This window comes from Acinonyx jubatus, chromosome D2, assembly GCF_027475565.1.
Source record: "Acinonyx jubatus isolate Ajub_Pintada_27869175 chromosome D2, VMU_Ajub_asm_v1.0, whole genome shotgun sequence".
Taxonomy (NCBI): domain Eukaryota; kingdom Metazoa; phylum Chordata; class Mammalia; order Carnivora; family Felidae; genus Acinonyx; species Acinonyx jubatus.
The window spans coordinates 45,504,364-45,527,835 of NC_069393.1; the positions used below are offsets into that span (position 1 = coordinate 45,504,364).

At 48.2% G+C, this 23,472-nt stretch overlaps 1 protein-coding gene across 7 annotated transcripts in view; it reads left to right on the forward strand.

Annotated features, from left to right (window-relative positions):
* Nucleotides 1–23,472, forward strand: part of WDFY4 (WDFY family member 4) — a 292,598-nt gene that overhangs the window by 254,194 nt on the left and 14,932 nt on the right. For 6 of the 7 annotated variants that reach the window (XR_008291964.1, XM_053206793.1, XM_053206792.1 and 3 more), the window contains 6 exons: nt 1,370–1,479; nt 10,579–10,732; nt 13,158–13,249; nt 19,115–19,327; nt 21,802–21,949; nt 23,025–23,209. Coding sequence is in view for 6 of the 7 variants with exons in the window: in XM_053206793.1 (XP_053062768.1) it covers nt 1,370–1,479; nt 10,579–10,732; nt 13,158–13,249; nt 19,115–19,327; nt 21,802–21,949; nt 23,025–23,209 (902 nt within the window). In the remaining variant the exon portion in view is untranslated. The remainder of the gene's footprint in view (nt 1–1,369; nt 1,480–10,578; nt 10,733–13,157; nt 13,250–19,114; nt 19,328–21,801; nt 21,950–23,024; nt 23,210–23,472) is intronic. The other variant, XM_053206796.1, reaches the window with a different exon arrangement.

Genomic DNA, 23,472 nt, shown 5'->3' on the forward strand with positions numbered 1-23,472 from the left:
TCACGGGCCGCGAGATCATGACCTGAGCCGAAGTCGGACGCTTAACAGACTGAGCCACGCAGGCGCCCCCACCTTTACAATTTTTGCCACATTCACATGCGTCTGGAACTCCTATTGCCTTAATTTTTTTCCTTAGATCTATTCACTTCTTAAACTTCAATGAATATGTATTTTTTAAGTTTATTTATTGAGAGAGAGAGAGAGAGAGTGTGTGTGTGTGTGTGTGTGTGTGTGTGTGTGTGTATCAGAGAGAGAGAGAGAGAGAGAGAATCCCAAACAGGCATAGAGCCTGATGCAGGCTTGAACTCACCAACTGTGAGATTATGACTTAAGCTGAAATCAAGAGTCGGACGCTTAACTGACTGAGCCACCCAGGAGCCCTGAATGTATTTTAAAAATAAATTTTTCTACCATGCATTTGATGCTAGCTACATTGGTTTGGTCAAACGCTTTGCAATAAATGTGTAATTTAAAATAAGAAGCAGCCATCCAGGAACCATGACAAGTTCCCTTGGGACCCAGAGGTGGCATACTTTGGAAAGGCTTATGGCCCAGAGGCCCTGCTTTTAGTGAGCAATTCTCAGCAGGAGAGGGAGGCTCCTGCTGCATCCTGCACAGCCTGTGGAGGCCTGCCCGGGACCCCTGCTCCGCATGGGGCCGGCTCTCAGACTTGCTGGGGGCAGATGGGAGGATGTGGAAGGTTGGGCAAGCCCTTCTTGCCCTGCTGTTCCTCCGACTGCCAGGTGTTGTTGAATTGTTTCCACAGAAGCAGGCCAGGAGAGTACTCTATCCCACTGGCTTTGGCCCCATTCTCTCCCATCTCACTCTGGGTGTGCATTTGAGCTGCCCTTTGGGTTTGGGACCTGCAACCATCTCCAGACAACTGTGACTTAGGGAACTCCTGCTCAGCACAAGGGGGGGCTTCAGGCCAGGCCTGGGGCTGGAAGCAAGATGACTGCGCAGTCATTGTAGGGAGCTGGTTCAGGCCTTTGCTGGTTGTGCTGCTGGGATCGTAGGCTTTCTAGGTACCCTTTAAGTCAGAAGACCAAAGCACTGTCTCCCCATGAATCCTGACTACCGCCTTCCCAGAGCCTGGCTGTGCCCACATTCTTGAGAGTAGAACACTGAGGACTTGAGGGGTGCAGCTGAGGGTCTTGAATGTGCTTTTCACCATGGGTGGCTCCTGGCCAAATTATAATGACATCTGTGAGCAGAACCAAGGCTCCACTGGCCTGCGGGTGCTCTCTTGAGCAGGGCTTATGCTCGCTGCTCATGCCTGAGCACTGTAGAGCCTGTGTGTCTGCAGTGTGTCTGCAGTCTGCCCCAGTCCAGGTGAGAAATCCATCCCAGGCATGTCCTTTCATTGCAGGAGACATGACCGTCCAGTGTCACTACTACACTCACTACTCCTCGGCCATCATTGTCGCCTCCTACCTGGTCCGGATGCCACCCTATACCCAGGCCTTCTGCTCTTTGCAGGTGAGTTCCTCTACTCCCCTACACACATGCACATGCACATGCACACACACACACCTATATCTCACCGACTAAGAGCTGGGCTTGGGTGAAATAGGGATCTCCCTGGTACAAATCCAGTCTTCAGCCAGTGACTCCCACTTGATGCTGGCTCCAGGATTCTGGACAGTCCAACCAAGGCAGGCTGCTCATTATCAGTGACACCTGCAATGTCTGCCCAATAGTCTTGCAAAAAGACTCTAAAAATAAGGAATGAGAGATATGGGCAAAAACATACTTAACATAAGTAGGTTTTAGTGGAAAAGGAAGAGCAGAAAGCTTGAGGACTTCCTTGAAGGTAGGTGGTCAAAACTCGGAAAAATAAACACAAAGAAGGAAAAGTGAAAAGAATATCACTGTGACATCAGAATGCAGACAGCTATGCTAAGTACAGGCTGAAAGGCTTAAAAGGACAAAGCATTTGAATAAGGAGTAGCTGAACCAGAGAGAAACTAACCAACTTACCCACCCATAAACTAATAGATCATTCATCATGCCAGCTTAGGGTTGCCAGACTCCACAAATAAAAATACAGGATGCCCAGGTAAATTCGAATTCCAGATAAAGTGACTCCTACTAAAAAAATTATTTGTTGTTTATCTGCAATTTAAATATATATCTGGGCCTCCTTGTGTTTTCCTTGGTGGCCCTGTACACCGTGAGGTGAGCAAGTCTGGCTCTCGGTGGGTGGTGCTGTCCAAGGCAGGTGGGATTGCTGGGACAGAGTCCTTTGCAGGCAGCTGAGAAGTTTATTTTCTCCCTTTCCCTTCTGACCTTATCACTGGGATCCTGCTTCCCAGGTTGTCCCAGGGGCACAGTTTTTGACTGGAGAGAGCCACTGGGTAGCCCAGCTGCAGCCAGCTGGCTCAGTCAACTCCAAAGTGAATGCAGCACACAGCCCAAGTGTAAAGCCTCACCTGCTCCGGGCCTTAGAAGTGTCCTATGGAGAGGAAGGCTCGAGCCATGGTGGGCAGCAGGCCACCGAAAATGCACAGACTTACTCCGATAGCAAAGTTCATCAGAGAGAAACCACGAGTATTCCAGGAACTGTGGTTTTTGGTCTGACCTCACCAACAAGGTCGCTCTTGTGCTCAGGTGACCTTGCCCCTGAGAGACCAAAGGCTACCTTGGGTCAGCACTAAATCTAACTCCTGAGCCCCGGGCAGGAACGGGTTAGGCAAGGTCAAGGTGATTTCTCCCATAAGGAGCAAAATCCCTCCTGTCTGGTTTCTTGGCTCAGTGTTCGTTCTCCTTAAAGGCATGGATTGTCTAGACATTGTATAACCTCCTCTCCCTGGAAATTCACTCAAAAATAATAAGTGTGCTTCCCCTGAGCCTTTCTCAGGCAACAAGCATTTTAAGTAAGTTTGGTTTGGAGAACAAACGGTCCCAGAGCTCTAGCCCATGCCAGGAATCCCATCCAGATGTTGCTCATTAATCCACAAGAAGCGATGATCACTGTCGATGATGATGGTGATGCGTGCCCTTATGGCGTTCCCTCCAGGCAGTTCTGGATGCTTTAAAAGCTTTCTTTTGTCCCTTCAGCCTAATACGCCAAATCCCCATCCCTACCTGTTACTAAGGGTCCTTTCAATGGAGAGGGGGCACAGTGAAATAGAAAAGGTGTCAGCTCTAAGGTTTATACACAGCTCTACTGCTTAACAGATACAGAATCTTCTGCAAGTTCTTTTACCCCTGAAAATGAGGGTTAATTATGCACAGCTCCCTGAGCAGTTGAGATTGAATAAGGAAATGGGGGTAAAGCCCCTAGCTCAGGGCCTGACACCACGTAGGTGATCAATCACTGTTACTTCCCTTCTTCTCCCTGCAATCAGCCAGATGTAGTGTGAGCAAGCCTGAACTTGTTCAAGCTGGTCCCCTCTGGGCTAAGCTAACTCAAGACAGTCTGGACCACATAGAAGCATTCGGAGATGGCATGAGCCAGGTGAAACAGGTGTGCTGCGAACCCACAAAGATACTGGGTTAAGACCACTTTGAAGTTAGTCACAACTAGTTTGACTTTTTTTAAAAAAAGGTTTTTTTTAATGTTCATTTATTTTTGAGGCAAGAGAGACAGAGCATGAACAGGGGAGGGACAGAGAGAGAGGGAGAAGCAGAATCCATAGCAGGCTCCAGGCTCTGAGCTGTCAGCACAGAGCCCGACGTGGGGCTCGAACTCATCAATCGCGAGATCATGACCTGAACCAAAGTCAGTGCCGACTGAGCCACCCAGGTGCCCCTGGTTTGACCTTTTTAAAGCTGATTTGGTCCATTGGTGACCGGTTTGAGATGGTCTAAACCAGTACAAGATAGAACCAATTTTATATGCTTTTGGGTGGCACACATGTAGCCATGTTAGTTTCAGCCCTTTGACTCTTGTGTTGAAGTCCGATGTGAATCCTGGTTTTTCCTGGTTCAAATCTATCTGTGGCATGTTGGCCCATGTGAGTTGAGATCATTTAGGTTCTCCATGTGTGCTACTTTTAACTGACTCTTCTAGTGAGTCATAAGAAAAACCCACCATCTTCTGCTTTTTCCTTAGAATAAAAGATCAATTTTATCTCCCAAGGGAATGAGTGAAAGGCTACATGGTTCTCCTTTGGGAATCTTAGGGCCTTCACAGATCTCCTTAGGAATGTTCTGGCATCTTCCTGAAGTCCAGCTCTTTCCTCTGGCCCACCCTGCCTCCTAGGGGCAGGCTCATTTCTTCTCAAGAGACCTTTGTTCCACCCCTGTGTAGTGACAAGTAAACGAGCCTGATCATATTCTCAGTGGCCTAGACCTCCATCCCCAGCATGGACCATGGGGTAGGGAAGACTACGAAAGGTAGAGAAGGTGCAGAATCCAGGCGCGATTCTTTATTTATCTGGAGGGCAGGGAACCGAGGATGTTGGACGTTTCCAGAGCCAGATGGACATACAAAAGTCAGTATGAGAAGGTGCATGCTTCCCCCTTATGCATTAGGCCAACTCTGCCTCTTCCTAGTAGCATGAATAAGCCAGAGTGACTTGCTTGCCCCCTTGATGGCTTGGCGAGGGTAATGCCTCTGGTGTGGGGAGCCATGTGTCCACGCGCTGCCCCCAGTGCGGGCTGGTGCACTATCAAGGGGCAGATGCAGCGTGTTCCTTGGGCTCCGTGTCCTGCCCCTGAGCGGGGCTGTGGGCAGAGGGAAGGGCCCTCCCGCACAGCCTAGAACTGCCGTGCAGCGTATTCTGATCCCCGAGGGTGAGGGGTGCTTTGTTCCCTTTATGTTTACGTCTCACTGACTTTGGGCTGGCCTTGGAATCGATGCCTTCCTCACTGTTGCTGGTGTTTGGTTTTCTGCCTCAAACTCGGTATTCCAATGCTAGAGTCTTACAATCCAGAAAATACGGCAGATGGGCGGTGCCACAAGCCGGTTGTGTGCTGCTGACCCCACTCCCTTGCAGGTATGACGCCGCTGTCTGCCAGAGCTGGGGGCTTGGCTCCTGGGATGCTGTCATTCTCGGGCGCCTCACCCGCCTGGCGCCCGTGCCCGTGAGCCTCAGACAGTCGAGCAAGCGGGAGGCCACGCTGCCCCAGGGCCGTGCCCTGTTCATGCCCTGACGAGAGTGCAGGTTACGCCCGGGCCGAGATGAGGCCAGCCCGGGCAGGGCAGAGCAAGGCAGCCACGCCCCAGCGAGGGCACAGTGGCCCCGCTGCTGCTGCTGTTACATTTAATAAGAAACTGAAATAAAGTGCTGTGTTAATTAAGTCACAGCCCGTGTGAAGGCAGCTGTTACCAGCGGTGGGGAAGGGTTTTCTGAACCACCTGAGGCGAGATGGCTGGTGTTTGTGGAAGACATATGCTAACTGCAGAGAGAACAGAGAACCGCCCGGGAGCAACACCTGGGAACTCCGTAGGCGCAGGGCCGTGGGTCCGGGTGCACTTGTGTCCAAAACAAAGGTGTAATTATCATTATACTGACCTAACAAGGAGCATCAGAAAGGGCACATGTAATAGAGATAGGCAGACCTGGGGCAAAGTCCTGGCTCTAGAACTTTCTAATTGGTAGTGTTGAATAACTGAGCCTCTGTCCCCCACTCCTTTAAAATAACCTCTGACATGGTAGGTGCTAGCAATTAGGGGAGATACAGCGGGGGAACCGTTTGGCTGTTTCTTTTTCTTTCTTTTTTTTTTTTTTTTTTTGATATTTATTTATTTAGAGAGAGGGCACAGGCGGGAGAGGAGCAGAGAAAGAGGGAAACACAGAATCCAAAGCAGGCTCCAGGCTCTGAGCTGTCAGCACAGAGCCCGATGCGGGGCTCAAACCCACAAGCCGTGAGATCATGACCTGAGCTGAAGGTGGACGCTTAACTGACTGAGCCACCCAGGCGCCCCCCATTTGGCTGTTTCTAAGTGCTTTGTATATGTCCACCCTCGTCCCTGTAAGAGTAGGCAGCAGGTTTTTCAAAATGCCTTTGTGGGTTTTGTTTATTGAGTAAAGAGCCACATCCTACAGGAAGAAAAGCTAATGGCTTCTCTGGGGTCAGCCCACCCGCAGTCAAGAGCAAGGCTGATGAGGCAGCCCGGCTGGTACACAGGCTTTCCAAATTCGCCGCCAGACCTATAGCTCAGCTCACTGAGTGGGGTGTTAGAGACTGGCATCTTCCTTTTTTGTTGTTGTTAAAGTTTATTTCTTTTTGAGAGAGAAAGAAGGAGAGCACAAGCAGGGGAGGGGCAGAGCGAGAGGGAGGCACAGAATCTGAAGCAGGCTCCACATTGTCAGCACAGAACCTGTCGTGGGGCTCAAACTCATGAACTGTGAGATCATGACCTGAGCCTGACCTGAGCATAAACTGAATGAGCCACCCAGGCACCCCAAGCCTGGCATTTTTCTGAAGCAGCCTACAGAAGGTCAAGCCCAGCTCTCTCTCAACTGCACACATTCACCCCTGCATTTCTTTGGAGGTGGTAGTGTCTCCAAATTGCCCTGATGATATTCTTGCTCTTTTCCTCCTGCTCCTGTCCCAGGACCCCACCCCTCCTCACTTTCCCCCATATCCCACCTTCTGCTTCCAATAAGTTTTACAGTCTTTTTCTTCTTCTTTTGAGCCCCTGGTTACCTTCCCCAAGCACACTGAGGTCAGGGCCCAAGCCCAGGATTGCTCCTTTGTTCCTAGTCTGTGAAGGGAGAGGGGCGTAGGGGGGGGCTCTGTGGGCATCTCTTCCTGTGTCCCTGGCCCTGTGGGAGGCACCTCACACACACACATACGCACACTTACACTCATGTGCTCACACATACATATCTTCACAACTATAACAGTCACCCAAGGTTGTGGAGAAGAGTGTGGTAGACATTAAGACTTTGAAAAACTCCCTGCTGTGGGGTGCCTGGGTGGTTCAGTCAGTTGTGTCCGACCCTTAATTTCGTCTTAGATCATGATCCCAGGGTCATGGGATCGATCCCCACGTTGGCTTCCATTTGGGACGTGGAGCCTATTTGGGATTCTCTTTCTCTCTCTCTCCATAATATAGATAAGATAAGATAAGATAAGATAAGATAAGATAAGATAAGATAAATTCACTGGTGTTCATAGTGTAAGTAATGCTGAAATTCCAGGCAAGTCTGCCTGGTTCCACAGCTAGGGTGCTCTCTTCTCTTGCTGCACACTGCCCCTTTGATGGACAAAGGACAGCTGCTTAGATCAACTGATGTGCACACAGCATCCTGTAAGTGATTTGTTTACATGGGACACTTTTAAATTACTGGAAAGAACATCTGTCACGAGAATGGGTTGTCAGCCAGCTCATAAAACCAATCCCATCATTTGGATGAGGCAGTGGGTTGATTTGGGTCAGTCCCATGGGAAAGGAAGAATAGACTTTCTATCACGTACAAATACCGGTGTGTAAGTATCCTTGAGTGCATGTAATTGCTGAACTTCCTGAGGGTGTTGGTCAAGAGTTGAATGGTTATTTTGCAACAGAGTTTCCCTGTGCAGACTGGAAAATTTAAGAATGTAGCTATTGAAATGCTTACCCTGGGACACAGGTGCACACAGACTTCCTGGTCTCACACACAAGGAACACTCCTTTCAAGACTGTTTCCAGTTTTAATAGACGTATCATAATCATGGACTTCTAATTTTAAATCATGTCCATTTCCAGCAGAAGTCCTTATTGTTCCTTTCTCTCCCCATTATTTTGTGTTCGATTTTGATTCGTCCTGGGTAGCAAAATTTTGCACCTCTTGACGTGTTTTAATTGAGGAAAGATACCTAGGGTGATATTGTTTTTGAGCCCTTTAAATATTTAGAATATCTTTCTGGCATCTTCATGAAGGAGTGATATCAGTTGGACATAAAATCCAAAGCCTGTACCTTTTGCCTCCGAAACCTCCAGCCTTGGCTGCCTTGCCTTCTAGCTTTAAAGTCACATGGGAAAAGTCTTCTGCCAATGTTAGAGGCTGTTCCTTCATAGATAATTATAATCTTACTATTGTTTTTTTCAGTATGTTGGATACACATAGGATTCATTGTTCTTGATATTCAAGAGTATCTGCAGAATCGATTTAGGAGCAAATCTTAGCACAGTAATTCTCTCTCATCCTTTTGTTTCCATCCAATCTCTAGACTTAATTTTGTTGTGGTTTTATTTTATTTTGTTTTGGGCTTTCCTGATGGCGGCACTCTGTAGAACTTCATGGTGCCTCCCTGCCTCGCTGCTTCTCTCCCTTCCTTTCTGCTACCTTCTCTTCCTTTTCTCCTTCCTTCCTTTCCTGAAAACCTAGTCCTGGCTGGGACTCATTGCTGGAAGCCACCAGAGTTTGTATCAACCCACAGACTTATAGTACAAGAAACAAAGCAGCTGTACTTTTTCTTCTAGGGAATTTGGCATTTCTTTTGTATTGCAGAGGGGAGAAAACCCATTAATTTTGAAACAAATGTATGCAAATGCATTTATTAATATAGGAAATAGGAAAATCAGTTATTGCTTCCTTTATAAATAATACAGGCTTAAGTTTTAAAGATATTACTTTTGCTAAAATGCATTAGACAGCTGTGAAAAAAATAACATTTTTCTTTGTGGTAATATCTTTAACCAGATTTGTAGCACTAACAATATTTCCTATGTATATATTATTTTTATTTAATACAGGTAATCTTTTTATTACCAAATCATATTGTTTCTCAGGAGATTACCATCAGCACTCATAAAAGCTGCAAAAGGAATACAGGAGGACGAGAAGGCATCAATCTCCTGCAGATGTTAAGACTCGGGCTGCAGATTAAATATACGAAGCTCTTAATATGTTTCAATGAGCGACTTGTTAGGTGCAGATTTATTTAAAAGCTCTCCCCCTATTTTGTTTCCATTTCAATTTGAATCTGATGGTGGGCACCATCCCCTAACGTCCACCAAGAGCAAAGTGATCTTGGAGAAAAGCCATGTCCTTAAGCTGCCCAGGTACTGTGTTCAATTGCGACTCCAGGGGCAACTGGCTTTCTCGGTGTCCCTGTCCATGTGCAGAGAATGACCCATGGATCTCAATGGATCCTCAGGTATGACTCGGAAAACCTATCAGACCACCAAGATGCCCAAGTGTGGCCTGCTTCAGGCATGTGGCAGACTGTCCCTTTGCAGAAGGAGCTGAGACCCCTTGCCCCACACGTCGTAGATCACGTTTGCCCCAGACCTAGGGATTCCCCCAATAAACTGGCACAAGGGCAAAGAAAGTATATCCTCTGGTGTTGCATCCATGGGTTTGACCTGGTTCTGCCATTCATTGCTTTGATAGCCTTGGGAAAACCAGTAAACTTTCAGGAGTGTCAGTTTTCTGGTCTGCAAAATGGAAGTACAATTCCTTCCTCATACACCTGCTATGAAGATTAAGAACCATCCTCTCTGTTTGTATAAAGGACCTAACATAGAGTAGACTTGCCAAGAGAAAGCTTTGGCCCGTCTTTACCCTTCGTCCACTGCTGTAGCTGCTTACCCAAAAGCTTCCCTAGGTAAATGCTGACAAGAAACCTCAGCCTCTGAGAAGTGAAGGGAGCTGATGGGGGCACAGGAGGGCACCGTCCTTCTGGGTTCTACCCATTTGTTCTTGGGCCACAAGAACTCTGTAGAAGTTGGCAGAAGGAGGAGGAGTTCTGGTTGAACAAAGGCCCAGCTTGATGGGGACAAGTGAACTATTCAATCCCAGGGAGGTGTTTTTGGGGTGACCCTAAACTTCAGGAGACACAAAGCCTGGACGTTCTTCCTCTTCCCAGCCCCAAAGCCACCTGGTAAATAGGGGTAACATCAACTAAAGAGATTTAATGATTCAGGTGAGAAGAGCAGGGAATCCAAGGAAAGAATTTGCTTTAAGTCTTCCTGGTCCAATGCTAGTTTCCAAGGCTGGGATGCATCAGGCCACCTGTGGAAATGGGCCTTGGAACCAGGGCTGGCCGTGGAGAGCATACAGACATCTTGACTTCACGGACCGGCTTCCTGTCTCTGGGAGGCTGGTGTGCCTCCAGCTCTTCATCCTCAGACCTGTTGTCTCTTGTCGGGCTGCTTTGTTAGATGTCAGCAGGGCCCTGACCTAGCCTGCTTTCTTCTGCTTCTCCTGGCCTTGGCCTTGCCTCTCTGCCCGGAACACTCTGCCGTCTTCCCTCTCACCAGGCTTGCAAACTCACCAGGGGTCGGCTCCTCCAGGAACCTTGGAATCCCCTCATGGTATGGCTGGCCCCCACTCTGGGGTGTAGTGGGGTGTTTGTATCCTGTCTGTGCCTGATTCAGAATGGGCCCTTTGCAAATGTGGGGAATGGGCAGATGAAAGACCCCAGTTTTCCTGTCTCTGATCTGAGCCCAGCTCTGGGGAAGCCTGTTGTGCAAGGGTCCAGAGAATGGCTGAGTGAACAGATGCACGACGAACCCATGGGACGCATGCAAGGATGGTTGAACAAACATGCATGAACGTGAAAGGAAAGAAAGCTCCCATGGCGGAACCTGTGCCTCAGTGGCAGAGCAGACAAGTGAGGCACACACAGGCAGTGCCCACACAGTCTGAGTTCTCACTGCACACCAGTGATCACGTTGGCCCCTTTTCCTCGCAGGGTGGAAGCTTTGATGTGGCAGACAGAATGTTCCACAGCGTACAGAACGCGTGGGAGTCGGCCTCCAGAGAGAACATGAGTGACGTCAGGGAGCTGACTCCAGAGTTCTTCTACCTCCCCGAGTTCCTAGTCAACTGCAATGCTGTGGAGTTCGGTGAGTGGAGGCCGGGGTGTGGCCAGGGTGGGCTGGGCAGTGCAGGGATCGCTCCCCTGAAGCTCATCAGTAATGACTAATTTCATCAATATCTTTGCTGAGCAACTAGACGAACAGGTCCTTCACCAGACCAGCGTGGTTGTTGTGAGGTCTCCCCTCCATGGCAGTACTCGAAGGCGAGGTGGGAACCAAGGAAGGACTCTGGGCCCCAGGCTGCTCTGAACCCTGGCCCACTCACGATCCTTCCTGTGGGGTGTCCCCAGGCCTCAGGCTACAGCGAGATGCCCTGCTAACAGCCAGTTCTAGCACTGCCCTACTACGTGACCTTGGGCAAGCCTCCACCCCTCTGTGTCCCTGTTTTCCTCTGTGGTCCACAAATGGGTTACCCTGGACTCCGTGAGTTGGACCCAGAGAAGCTGGGCCTCCTGGGACGGATTTCTTGCTAGATGGCATGTAAGGATGGTTGTATGGGGATGCTGGTGGCTTCTCCTCTTTCCTGTGCTTCGGGCCCCACCCCAGGATGAACTATGCCTTCTCACTTACTGGTTCAGAAGAGTAACAAAAATTTCAGGAAGCCCCAGCGAGCAGGCCCCTGGTGACTGTGTGTGTACCTTGGGAGAGCTCTGCTGCAGATATAAGGGTGACTTGTGGAAGGGGACGTGTGGTCAGAGCCCGGGGCAGGGGGTGGGCGACTCTCCCCACAGAGGAAAAATGATGGGGTCACTCCCCCTGTGGAGGGCACTCGTGAACTGTCACGAGCACACGCCTGTGCTCCGGAGGTCCCCTTCCTCGGACCCTCCTTCCTCCAAACAGCACACAGGGGCATGCACCTCGAGCCAGGGCAGGGGCGGATGCCGGGGGGCAGGGGGGGTGGCGGCGGGCGAGGGCGAGATGCGGCCACTGCCCTGGGTACTCACCTCTTCTGCTGTGTTTTGGGGCCAGAATACCTGTGGGGCATTGAAAATGTGCCCAGCCCAAGCCTACACTCAGCAAGTTGGACCCCGTGGGACTTGGTGGCCTGAGCAGTGTTCAGAGTCTCAGATGTCTCACCTGCATCTGGGATGAGACCCTGACAGACACGAAGGGCGTTTCCCACAAGATGTGGGGAGGCCCACGAAAGGAGTCAGTCAGGGACGGAAGCCAGCCTGGGGTGAGGACGGTGCTCGAGGGACAGCACCACTCCTGCCCTGGAAAGGAAGATGAGGCTTTCTGCAGAGACGGACAGGAGCTCAGCTGCCAAAATGACACATGTGCCAATGACCAGGTGTCCTCAGGGAAGTCAGGAACAAGGGGCTATTGAGCACCTACTGTATGCAGAAACTTTTTCAGGCATTGGGGATTTAGTTGGGCCTCCTGGGACAGATTGTCCTGAAGGTGTTTACATTCTGTACGGGGATGAAGGAAGGGATAGAAAATATAGACAAATAAGGAAGCGAAATACTGTCTGATGCTGAGAATTTTTACGAGGAAACGAGGTAGGAAAATGGTTCAAGAGTGACTCAGAGGGCCCCGTGTTATGCTGGGCCCCAGGAAGGACCGCCTGAGTTGATGACAGGTGAGCTGAGACTGATGGTAAGAAAAGCCACGTCAGGCACAAATCTGTAGGCCAGAGAGAGGAGGAGAAGGTTTTATTCTTGTTGCACTGTGAAGGCCCTGCAGGGTTTAAGCAAGACCATAACTAATGTTTACTGGGCGACCGTCGTATGCCTGGAGTTTTTCTGAGCACATTGTGAGCATTTCTCTACCAGCCTTGGGTGGAGAGGGGGGAGGTTTGGTAACAGGTAGGAAAAGTGAATCCCAAAGAGGTTAAGCAACACGCTCAAGGTTGTGCAGCTAATGGGTAGGAGAGAGACTTGGGCTTGGATCCAGACTCCTCTTTCTAATGTCTGGGGAAGCTGCCTCTAAAAAACCTTGCTGTCCTCACTTTAAAAATGGAAAGAAAATGCATAAATTATAACGTTAAATGAAGATTCAATAAGATGATGTGTGCCAAGCACCTAGCATAGTGCCCTGGAATAGTGAGGTGCTCAAAATACGATAGCTTTTACTGTTATTGTTATGATCTCCTTACTGTTTTAGCAATGGATAAAAAGCGCCCAGATGAAAAGGTACAGAGTAGCAGGAAGGAAGACATACAATGATGACACTACTGTCATTTTATAGGACTTGTGAATCACGCACAAACCTGTCTGGGAAGCAAGGAGGGTCTTATGGATGGCTGAGGTCTTGGAGACCAAGAAGGAATATTCCAAGCAGATAAGGGTGGGGACTCACAGACAGAAGAAGCAGGAAGCAGTAAGGCCTGTGCAGGACTGATCTACGTGGAATCAGCAGTCCTGAACAGCACAGTGTGTGTATCCCCTGGTTGTTAGCCCAGTTCGGGCTCCCGTTTACCCAAAGTCCTGTTGTTTCTCACCCCACTCAGGCTGCATGCAGGATGGGACAGCCCTGGGGGACGTGCAACTCCCTCCCTGGGCTGATGGAGACCCTCGGAAATTCATCAGCCTGCACAGACAGGTGAGTTGACCAGGGTCACACCAGAACCTCTGGAATCCTGAATAAAGACCACAGTATCCTCTCAATCTCCACGGAGGCTTTCTTTGCAAGCAGAGGGCTAATGACAAGCACTTTTGGGGCTCTTAGGTCTAGAGAGCTCAAAGAATGTGCTAGGCTCCATGCTCCAGGTTAACAGGAAAAAGCTTGTGTTCTGGGCTCTGGAGCAGGGAATGATGGAAACGGAGTACAAGAGAACATTTAGAATTGATGTAAAGGTCCTACATCTTGGTTATGGTGGTAGTTACATGATTGAATGCATTTGTCAGAACACATTGAGTGGTCTGTATAAAACGGGTGAAATTTATTGTGTGTAAATTGTACCTAAAAAGAAAAAAAGAATCTGTGGTGGGCCTGACTGGTAACAACAAAGCCACACCTTTTCCTCTCTCCTTCTCCCTTGGCCAGGAGAAAGTTCTTCCCTGGTTTATCCTTGCCTCCGGAAATTTAGTAATGGTAGTCACCTATCCCACAAGTCACTGGTCTTGCGTAGTTGGACCAGAAATGAACTTGACCTTTAGGTGGCAGCAGCCCTCTGCTAAGATGTTCTCAGAAAAGTTATTGGCTTGGAGGGAGTGAGCAGGTTCACTCTACAGGCCCGACTGCAGATGCTAATAGTCTAGTGGGGAGACAGCTTGATTAAATAACCACACGAATAAGAGGGAAATTATAACTTCACAAAGTGCTACACAGGATAGACATTAAGTGCCATCAGATGTAGATTAGAGGTGTGACCCAGGGGAACTGGGTGGTAACAACAAGGGGGAGACCTCTTTTGGTGGAGTAAAGATTAAATTAGAGTGGGTTAGGATGTTAACGAACAATGTCATTGAAAACATCAGAGTAGGAATCTCTGAAAATCTTTTACTCCATAAAAGCAATAAGAATCATGGCAAAGATTGTCACAACAAACTTCTCAGAACCCTTGAAATTAACCAGAAGCTTGGAAAGATCAGGAGAGTATTCCTTTGAGGAGAAAAATGACTGAATCTTTGTAAGAATAGCAAGCTTTGGATGTTTTAACTTAACACTATTCTCCTTTCTCCTCTTCAGCTCCATAGTAGCCTTGAAAACCAATAGCCCACAATAACAGTGGAAGCCAACAGCCTAGGAGTCCATTGGAGGGGGAAGAATGAAGTTGGCACTCCTTCAAAACCCCATACCCAGAGAACTGTCATTATTTGACCTGTCAATGGTTCCCTGAAAGACCCCACCAGCAAGGCTGTCTTTATTTGACCTCAGAGCCCGCATAATGCAAAAGCCTTTACTTTAGTGGCGTTTGTGAAAAAAGAAACCAGAGACAATTGTTTAACACTCTTGCTTCCAGAGGCAGTGGATATAATTGGGCAAACAATAAGCTAACCAAAAAAACCTAAGTGGAAAAACTAGGGAATGAGGTCTTTATAGGAGGCCTTGAAAAAACTTCAAAATATTCCTGGAACCTAGAAGAACACACACATTCGTAGGGACGTTTTCATGCATAAGGCTGTGTTCATGCTTCGAAGGGCCTAGGCTTCACTTCTGGCCAGCACTGAGGCTCCGTGCAAGCAGGATATGAGAGGTAAAGGCAGTGTTTGCCAGGCAGCTGCTGGCTCTGAAGCCATGCCCTAGCATGCACACAGAGCCCCTCCCTGGACAAAGACTGTAAGACTTACTGGTTCTAGGCATTTAAAGAAATCTTTATCCAGTCATAAGATGACCATTAAACTAACAGAGCAGAGATGTTAGTGGCCATCTACACCACCACCAACAAAAAAACCCAGACTTTATAGAACTAGTTCAGTAAAGTCACTAAACAAACAACAACAAACAGTAACAATAGCAACAAACCCTGGGGAAAGGGGAACATCTGATTTCCAGAGTTGACACATCATATTATCTAAAATGTTCAGTTTTCCATAAAAATTATGAGACATACAAAGAAAAAGAAAGTGTGACCCATACAGAGGGGAAAAAAAGCAGTCAACAGAAACTGTCCCTGAGGAAGCCTAAACTTTGGACTTCTTAGACAAAGATTTTCAATCAGCTATTGTAAATATGTTCAAATAATGAAAACCACATTTAAAGACCTAAAGGAAAGTATGACTATGATGAAAATATTTCTAAAGACATAGAAATTGTGCAGAGGAACCAAATAGGAATTGTGGAGATGAAAAGCACAGTAACTGAGATGACAAATTCACTAGAAGGGATCAATAGCAGGTAGAAGAAAGAATCAACAAACTTGGAAGATAGATCAATTGGGATTATCCAGTATGGGGAACAGGAGGAGATTACGAAGAAAAATGAACAGAGCCTAGGCACCTGTAGAACACCAACATACCCAAAATGGAAGTACCAGAAAGAGAGGAGACAAAGGGGCACAAAGAATATTTGAAGAAATAATGTTCAGAAACATCCCAGTTTTGATGCAAAGTATTAATTTATACATCCAAGACACTCAATAAATTCCAAGTAGGATAAACTCAAAGAGATCTGCACTTAAACACATCATAATCAAACTTTTGAAAAGGAAAGTCAAAGGAAGAGTCTTGAAAGCAACAAAGCATTCATGACTTACAAGATATCTTTGATAAGATTAACAGTTAATATTTCATCAGAAACCATAGAGGCAAGAAGGCAGTGGTATGAAATATTCAAAGTGCTCAAAGACTATCAGCCAAGAATTTTATAGCCAGCAAAACTATTCTCCACAAATGAAGAAATTAAGACATTCACAGATAAATAAAACTAAAAGAATTTATAACTAGCAGATCTGCCCTACAAGAAATACTAAAAGGAGTTCTTTATCCTAAAATAAAAGACAGTAACTCAAGTCCATGTGAAGAAATAGAGGAAATGAATGATAATAAGGAAACAGAAATGATAAGGTTGGGTAATGAAAACCCTCGTTGTGAAGGAGAGAATAAAGACAGAGAATAGTACCTGGAGGAGATGGAAAGTTGAGGAAATATTACGGTTTTCTTTTTTTTTTTATTTTAAGAAGCAAGTTTAAAAGGTAGTGGGAAAGAGAGGTTGGATGTATAAGGAAAGGAATAATACATTCTTGAGAAAGCAGGAGTATTTGGAATCTAAACCACAGGTAGAGGGTTAGCTTTAGATAAAAGGTGGGTCAGATTCCTGAGTTAAGTAGGGAAGGCGGTCAGGGGTTGCAGATGAAAGTTAGTTTATATGTATTGTCACAAAGATGTGGGAATTTCCAACTGGTGTCTGTGCTTTTCTCTGGAAAGTAGGAGGTATGGCCGGTGGCTGAAAACAGACAGTGGAAGAGAGTCAGAGGTAAGGAGAGAGTAGGAAATGTGAACTAGTCATCTTGAGTGATTAAGCATGAGTTGACTAGAGAAACATTCCTCGGTTTTCTGGCAATGTTCAGTGTCCATTTGAAATTGGTGACCAAAGATTATGGGATAATCAGTGTGCCCTCTTGTGTGATGATACTCTGGTGTAAGCACGAAGACAGAAAATATTTGAGTTGGTTCAGAGTGCTGCGAAAAGACAATACACACAATTCAATAGCATAACAAGATGCATTGAGCAGAATGTTATTGAAATGATAAACTGCTAAATCTAAGCTGCATCAAGGTGTTGCTGAAGATAAGGGAGTGTTGATAGATTGCAAAGAAGTAAAAGGGTGAGGAGACTAGAAGTTTTGACAAAGCAGAAGAATAGTCTTAGGGAGTAGTTAAATGATCAGCAAGGCGAAGAGGTGGCTTTCACCAACAGGGATGTTTGAATGAGAGATTCTGAAGAGAGAGCACTTATGGATACTGGCATGAGTTAAGATGTGTCTGTAGGAGTAGGTAGCTTTAGGAGTGGAGGCAAAGTCATTGGAGAAGTATCACTTAAGGAACTGAGATGTGAAACGTGGAAATCAGTGAGGGAGAAGAAGGGAGGGCATGACCAAGAGTCACCATGTTTGATAAGTGAGACAAAGAGTTGGCAGATGGCAGCAGTGATGATGAGGAGGGGGGCAGAGTTCAATTTCGTAAACCACAGAGGAGCAGATTGTTCTTTTAGCAAGAAGGTAGAGGAAAAATGGTCCGCAGGTGGCGATGTGGATCAGGGAGGACACCAACACCACCTCCGGGCCCCAAGACACATGGCATGTAACTCAGCAAGCAGCTACCACTGGAATCTTGGGGAGAGCCAGGCTTCATCTAAAGAAAGGAGGTGGAAAGGATGCTCTAGAAGAGCTTAAAGATATGAGCTATGTGTTGGTTATAGTGATAGGAAAAAATGTCCAGAGGAAAGGTCGGATGTCCTGGCCTGTGGCCTTTTTGAAGCCACTTTGGCCATATACCTCAGAAAACTAATGTGGCATGTCCACCCAGAGGATCAACGAAGGGGTGCTTAGACAATCCCAAACGAATGGCTTTGGGTCTGGGGACCCAGCCCTGAAGTTGGGCTCTGCTTAGATAAAAGTGCCATCTTTCAGGTGAACTGGGAAATCTACACACTGGCCCACATTTCCTCTTGCTCATGTGTGGCAACTGTTGAGGAATATTGCCAACCTGGGTGCCCTAATCTGAGCTGGCATCATTCATCTGGGCTGTACCCATGCAGGATGGAGCATGCTTGGGCTCCCCCACTAAACTTCTTTGTGCTTCCTATCAGATGGCACCTTTAGTTGAAGAGAGATATTGCTGACTTTCAACAGGAGCCATGTTCCTGAGTGGGCTGAGGTTTAGGTCCCATTCAGAGGATGTAAGCTCAGAGTAATTCTTCATGGCTGAGTCTGGAAACTCTTCTGTCCATCTTCCTTGGAGATGGGAAGGCTACAGATGGGCAGATGTTCCTCAAGGTCATCATAGACTTACCCTTTAGGTGTGTGGATGAAATGCTCTTGCCCATTGCATGCTTTGGACTGGACAGAAGTGCCCCAGTCAGGGAAGCTCACATTCCTGGGGACTGAGTTGTCTCTCAAAGGTAGATTCTATCCTTTTCTTTCCAGACATGATTGAGAAAGAGCCTCATACCCAATATGTCAATAATTTCTAGGTACTTGGGTGCAGTGAGATGTGCTCAGTGAGGTTGGATATCCCCTGTGGGGTTCTGAGGTCTGGGAGTCGGGGACTGAGACAGTAGGTTCAAAAACCACACCTGAACCTGCCCCAGAAGTGGGGTAATGATATCTACCAATGAAAGGTGGTGTTGACAGGAAGAGACAATACACATCAAACCCCAAGCCAGTGCCTGGCACCTTGTAGGTGCTCAGTGCCATCACTGTAGTCAACATTATTACATGGAGCTCGCTGTGCACCAGCCATGGACACAAACCAAACCTCACATAATTCCACAGAGAAAGTAAAGTTCTTGTCCCCATTTTTTAGAAGAAGAAGATGAAGAAACTGAGGACATAGACGTGAAGGAGTATCTATGGCAGTGCTGGGGTCCAATGTGCTCCAGAGCATGTTCGCCTACCTGCTATACTTAGTTTCAAACTCCTGACATCTCTGGTCAGAATCAGCTCTCCCTTTTTCTTATATCGAGATCAACAGGACCCCAAGACTTATTTTCAGTCTGGTCTCTTCCATTTAGATATCAATGCAAGACAGGTATTCTGCACCTCCTGGTTATATCATAGAGTGAATGCGCTAGGTGATTGGGAACAGTTAGATCTGTTTTCCCACTAGCTGGAGGCAGGAATTGGGTGGTCCTTGGGTGGCCTGTATGTCTGCCCACTTAGTGCTCCTCAAACTCTGGGAGATGTCACATCTTTCCTGTGCAGAGCCAGCATCCTGATGCATCTGTGCCCTCCTGATCTGTGCAGAGGGCTCACAAGTCCAAGGGAGACCTGCATTTTTCATGCTCTTTGGGTTTTGGTTCCAGGCTCTGGAAAGTGACTTTGTCAGTGCCAACCTCCACCACTGGATAGACCTCATTTTTGGGTACAAGCAGCAGGGGTCAGCCGCGGTAGAAGCTGTTAATACCTTCCACCCCTACTTCTATGGTGACAGAATGGACCTCAGCAGCATCAGTGACCCTTTGATGAGGAGCACCATCCTGGGGTTTGTCAGCAACTTTGGACAGGTACCCAAACAGGTACAGTATCCGTGTCGTTAGTCTTGCTTTCTCAGAAGAGTGTATGCACTGTAAGCTTTGAAGTGATAGTGAGGACATTTTCTCCTGGATAGGAACAAGAGAGAGGGCTGGGGATGGGAAAAGGTCTTCCTACACTCCTCAGTATTGGGGCTTAGCCCTCTGTTACCATCTGGTGTTGATGAAGGTGATGACATCATTAACGATACAGTGAACACTCCATTCACCTGTGATATATGTAACAGACACTACAATAAATCCACAGGATTTAATTTTCTATATGTGTGTCTAGCCTCAGAGCTGTTGTGGAGAGCCAATGAATTAAGACATCAAGTGCTTGAAACACCTGAAATATAATGGGCACTCAACAAATGGTAGACATTAGTGTGATTCCCTCATTGAATCCCCTCATAAGCTCTGGGTATAGAAATTATTCTTTTACAGATCAGGAAGCTGAGGCTCAGAGAGTCTAAATAAATAACTGGCCTACGATTGCACATTAGCAGATGACAGAGGTAGAGTTCTAGCCCCGTCTGGTTGGCCCCAAAGCCATATTGCCAACAGTGCGACAGTATCTAAGTTCTGCCCTTGGGGCCTCTGGTGAAATTGCAGGGGTCTCATGTGGGCCTTTCGCTCCACTGGCTCCACCCCCCATCAGGTAGTCATCTAGCAACGTGAGGCTATGGGCTTATGGTGACATCCTGGTGAATGGTGTGCAAGAGAAACACTTATTTAACTGATCCCGGCCCCATTGATCCTCAAGCCTCAGTGCAATGTGGAGAACTTTCATTCCTAAGTACAGCCATCTGGGCTATTATCATGGCCCCATGGGCTGGGCTCTCAGCCTGGATGGACATTCAGGAGCCATGCTGGGAAGTGAGTGCATAAGCCCAGCCAATTCCAGGGCCATCTTGGGCAACAGCCTTCTCCATATGTAATCATGAGGCTTGGACGGGCTCATCTCAACAGTGCAAAACTAGTAACATCTTTTCTACCTGGTCTTACGTGACATGCTCCAAGTTTGCTCAGCTCCCAGGTGAGGGGAGCGTGAGAAGTGCCTAAGGGGTGACTTGGAGAATGAACAGCACATCCAAATGTGGGTTCGGCCAGGGAAGGCTTTGTAGGAAGGAGAGAATTTCAAGAAAGAAGCTTGGGTAGCCTAATACTACAGATAAAGCAATTAAATAATTCAAAGTAGTAGCTACCACCATCCAATTGTGTCCTGGGTTGCATTCTCACAGTTCTTGTCCCCACGCAAAAATATTTTCACATCAGTGTGATCACGGAATGGACACGATTTTAGATTCTGATTTTACTTAGTGAGGTATCGGATGAGCTTTAAAAAAAGATATTTCTAAGTAATCGTCAGAATTAGAATTCTTCCAGTGGTCCCAACCTAGAGACAAGATTAAAAGACTTCAGGACCACGCACTGTGCCATCAAGGCGCTGTGCCTGCTGAAGTTATTACAGGCACTGGGCCTGCGATGCTTTAGTCATTCTGTCGGGAAAGAAAGGATGTTCTTTATTTAATGCTCCTGTAGAAATCATCATTCTGATCTCCGTTTGTATTGATCACCCACCCAGCTTTACTAGGTAGTCCAGTATTTGATTAAAGGCTGTAACTGAGCCTAGGCTGCTGTGAGACCCCTCCCAGCTGCCTGCTGAACCTCACTTCGGCCCACCATCACACCTCCATCATGGTACCCAGCGGATGTTTCCATCAGGGAGCAGAAGAATGGGCCTGATGGCTGGAAAAAAAACAGCCTAGTTGGGAAGGGGGGAGGGTGGAGAGCCGGAGCTGGCCTCAGCTGCCCTCTGTGGCAGCAGCAAGATTCTGCCAAGCAGCACGGCCTTGGGCTTCATATTTTGCCTGGTTGTGCAAAAAGTTTGGCATTGGGGACACTTTGACAGCAGAGATCTAAGAAAAGTGAAAATAAGAAAGGCCACTAATGGGGTTTGCCTGTGCTCTTTGGAACGTTTGAATGGATGCTATTAAAGAATTCTGTCTTGATGCCCAGATGGACGTGCCTGCAGAGTTTGTAAAGGAAGGGGGAAAAAATGTGAGAAATAGCTCAAGCAAATGAAGAGAGACATGTGATCTAGAGAGAGAAGAGGGTCATTCTGACCCATGATTTGAGAGGCAGCTCTGCCAGGGACCAAAGGCTCCTCAGTGAGGTCATCCTTTTCCCAAGCAGCGTGGAGAAGATGACAGTTGGGCAGCCAGGAAGGCTAATTCTGCTAGTCACGCACCATGACCTGGAGAAAGCAGTGGGCCCTCTCTGAGCCCAAGCCCCTCATCAGCAACATCCGAGGGCTGAACCATATAGTTCTGTTTTTGTTTATCTCGGTCAGAAGTGAGCCCAGCTCAGGCAGCACTCAGAGCGGAGGTACTGCTGTGGCTTGACTGGGGAGGACTCCTCCGGCCGTCTGTCCCTAATGACTTGTGCGGTATACGTCTGTCCCCTTGCCTCTCCAGCTCTTTACGAAACCCCACCCAGCCAGGACCGCTGCAGGGAAGGCTTCACCCGGAAAGGATGCCGTCATACCTGCGAGCGTCCCCAGCCACCCACAGCCCTTTTTCTACAATCTGCAGTCACTGCGGCCCTCCCAGGTCACAGTCAAAGGTAACCACCTGGTCAGCTCTGTTTGGCACCCTGTCCCACAGATGTCCCTTTAGTGACTGGTGTTCCTTTGGAGACTCAGGGGCGCAGACCCTTCAGGGTCTTGGGGTCTGACTTTGGATGGCTGTGTCTCTAGTCACAGCAGGAATCTGGGGAGGCCTGTGCCCTGGAAGTGTCCGGAAGCACCTCTGTTAGATCCTGACAGACTCACCTGTCTGCCTGTCTATCTAAGACACACATTCCCCTCCTTCTTTCATATATGTGTGTGTGCACATACACACACACCTCTTTCTTTCTCTTTCTCTCTCTTTCCTGCACACACACACATACACCCCTCCTCACCTCCAAAGCCAGATTTCCCGAGGGGAGGGAGGGTTGCAGCCTCTGTTCCTTAGTACCCACAGTCACCGTTGCTCCTAAGCACCCACACGGGCCTGCAGCCACTAGCCAGGAGCAGCTGACCTGGGGCACACAGCCCAGTGTGAGTTCCAGCCCTGCTGCTTCTTAGGGAAACTGTGGGTGAAGTCTGATGTCTGGGCCATCTGGGGCATGCACTGCTTTTGGGAAATCCCAAGACAAAGGGCAACATTCTGGAGTTCTATAAGGAGTACAAGGCCAGGTTTGTTGGGGGTTTTTGGTGTGTCCTTTTTTTCCTTCAACTCCAAGAATAGTGCCTGTGGCACACCCATCCCTACCAGATAAGGTGTCCAGGAGGGACAGGAAGGGCAGAGCCCCCCAAGGCTCCTGTGGCTTTGTGCCACCTGCACCGACAGCCTCAGCCACTCCTCCCCTGATATCAGCCCCTTAGAGACACTGAAAACCTGTGGCCACGTGCAAGCTTAACGTATGTGCTAAAACAGGGGAGGAACCCAGGGCCAGGGGACCCAGCTCGGGGCCAGGGTCTAACACAGCCCCTGGAGTGAGGCCCTGGAGTGAGGTACCTTGACGAGCAAGTGGCTACTGCCCAGGCTTGTGCTTTGCCAAGTCCAGGTCACCTGCCCATGGCTCCTCCCTGGGCACAGAGAAAGGGGGTGTTGCCCCTTGGCGGGTAAGCTCCACCATACTAACTGGGGGGTAGATATGTACCTTTTCTCTCTAGGCTCAGAATCCCCCAAAGGAGCCATTGGCCACATTGTCCCTACCGAGAAGACCATCCTGGCTGTGGAAAAGAACAAGATGCTGCTGCCTCCGCTCTGGAACAGGACCTTCAGCTGGGGCTTTGATGACTTCAGCTGCTGCCTGGGGAACTATGGCTCTGACAAGGTGGGCGGGTGTGGGGTGCAGGCATGGGGCACGCGGGCAGGCGGGGCGCAGGGTGGTCACCGTTGAGGCAGAAGCAGTCAGAGGGCGAGTCCAAAGCCGGCACCGCTGCCCCACTTCCTCCTTGTGCCTGTGCCCCCTGCCTGAGAGGGAGACGGCTTGTGCGGCCTGGCTGAGGGCCCCTGTGGGCCAAGCCTCCAACCCATATTCTAAGGAGCGGAGCTTACAAGTTCACAGTGCACGCTGTCACTTCACAGCAGTCTCTG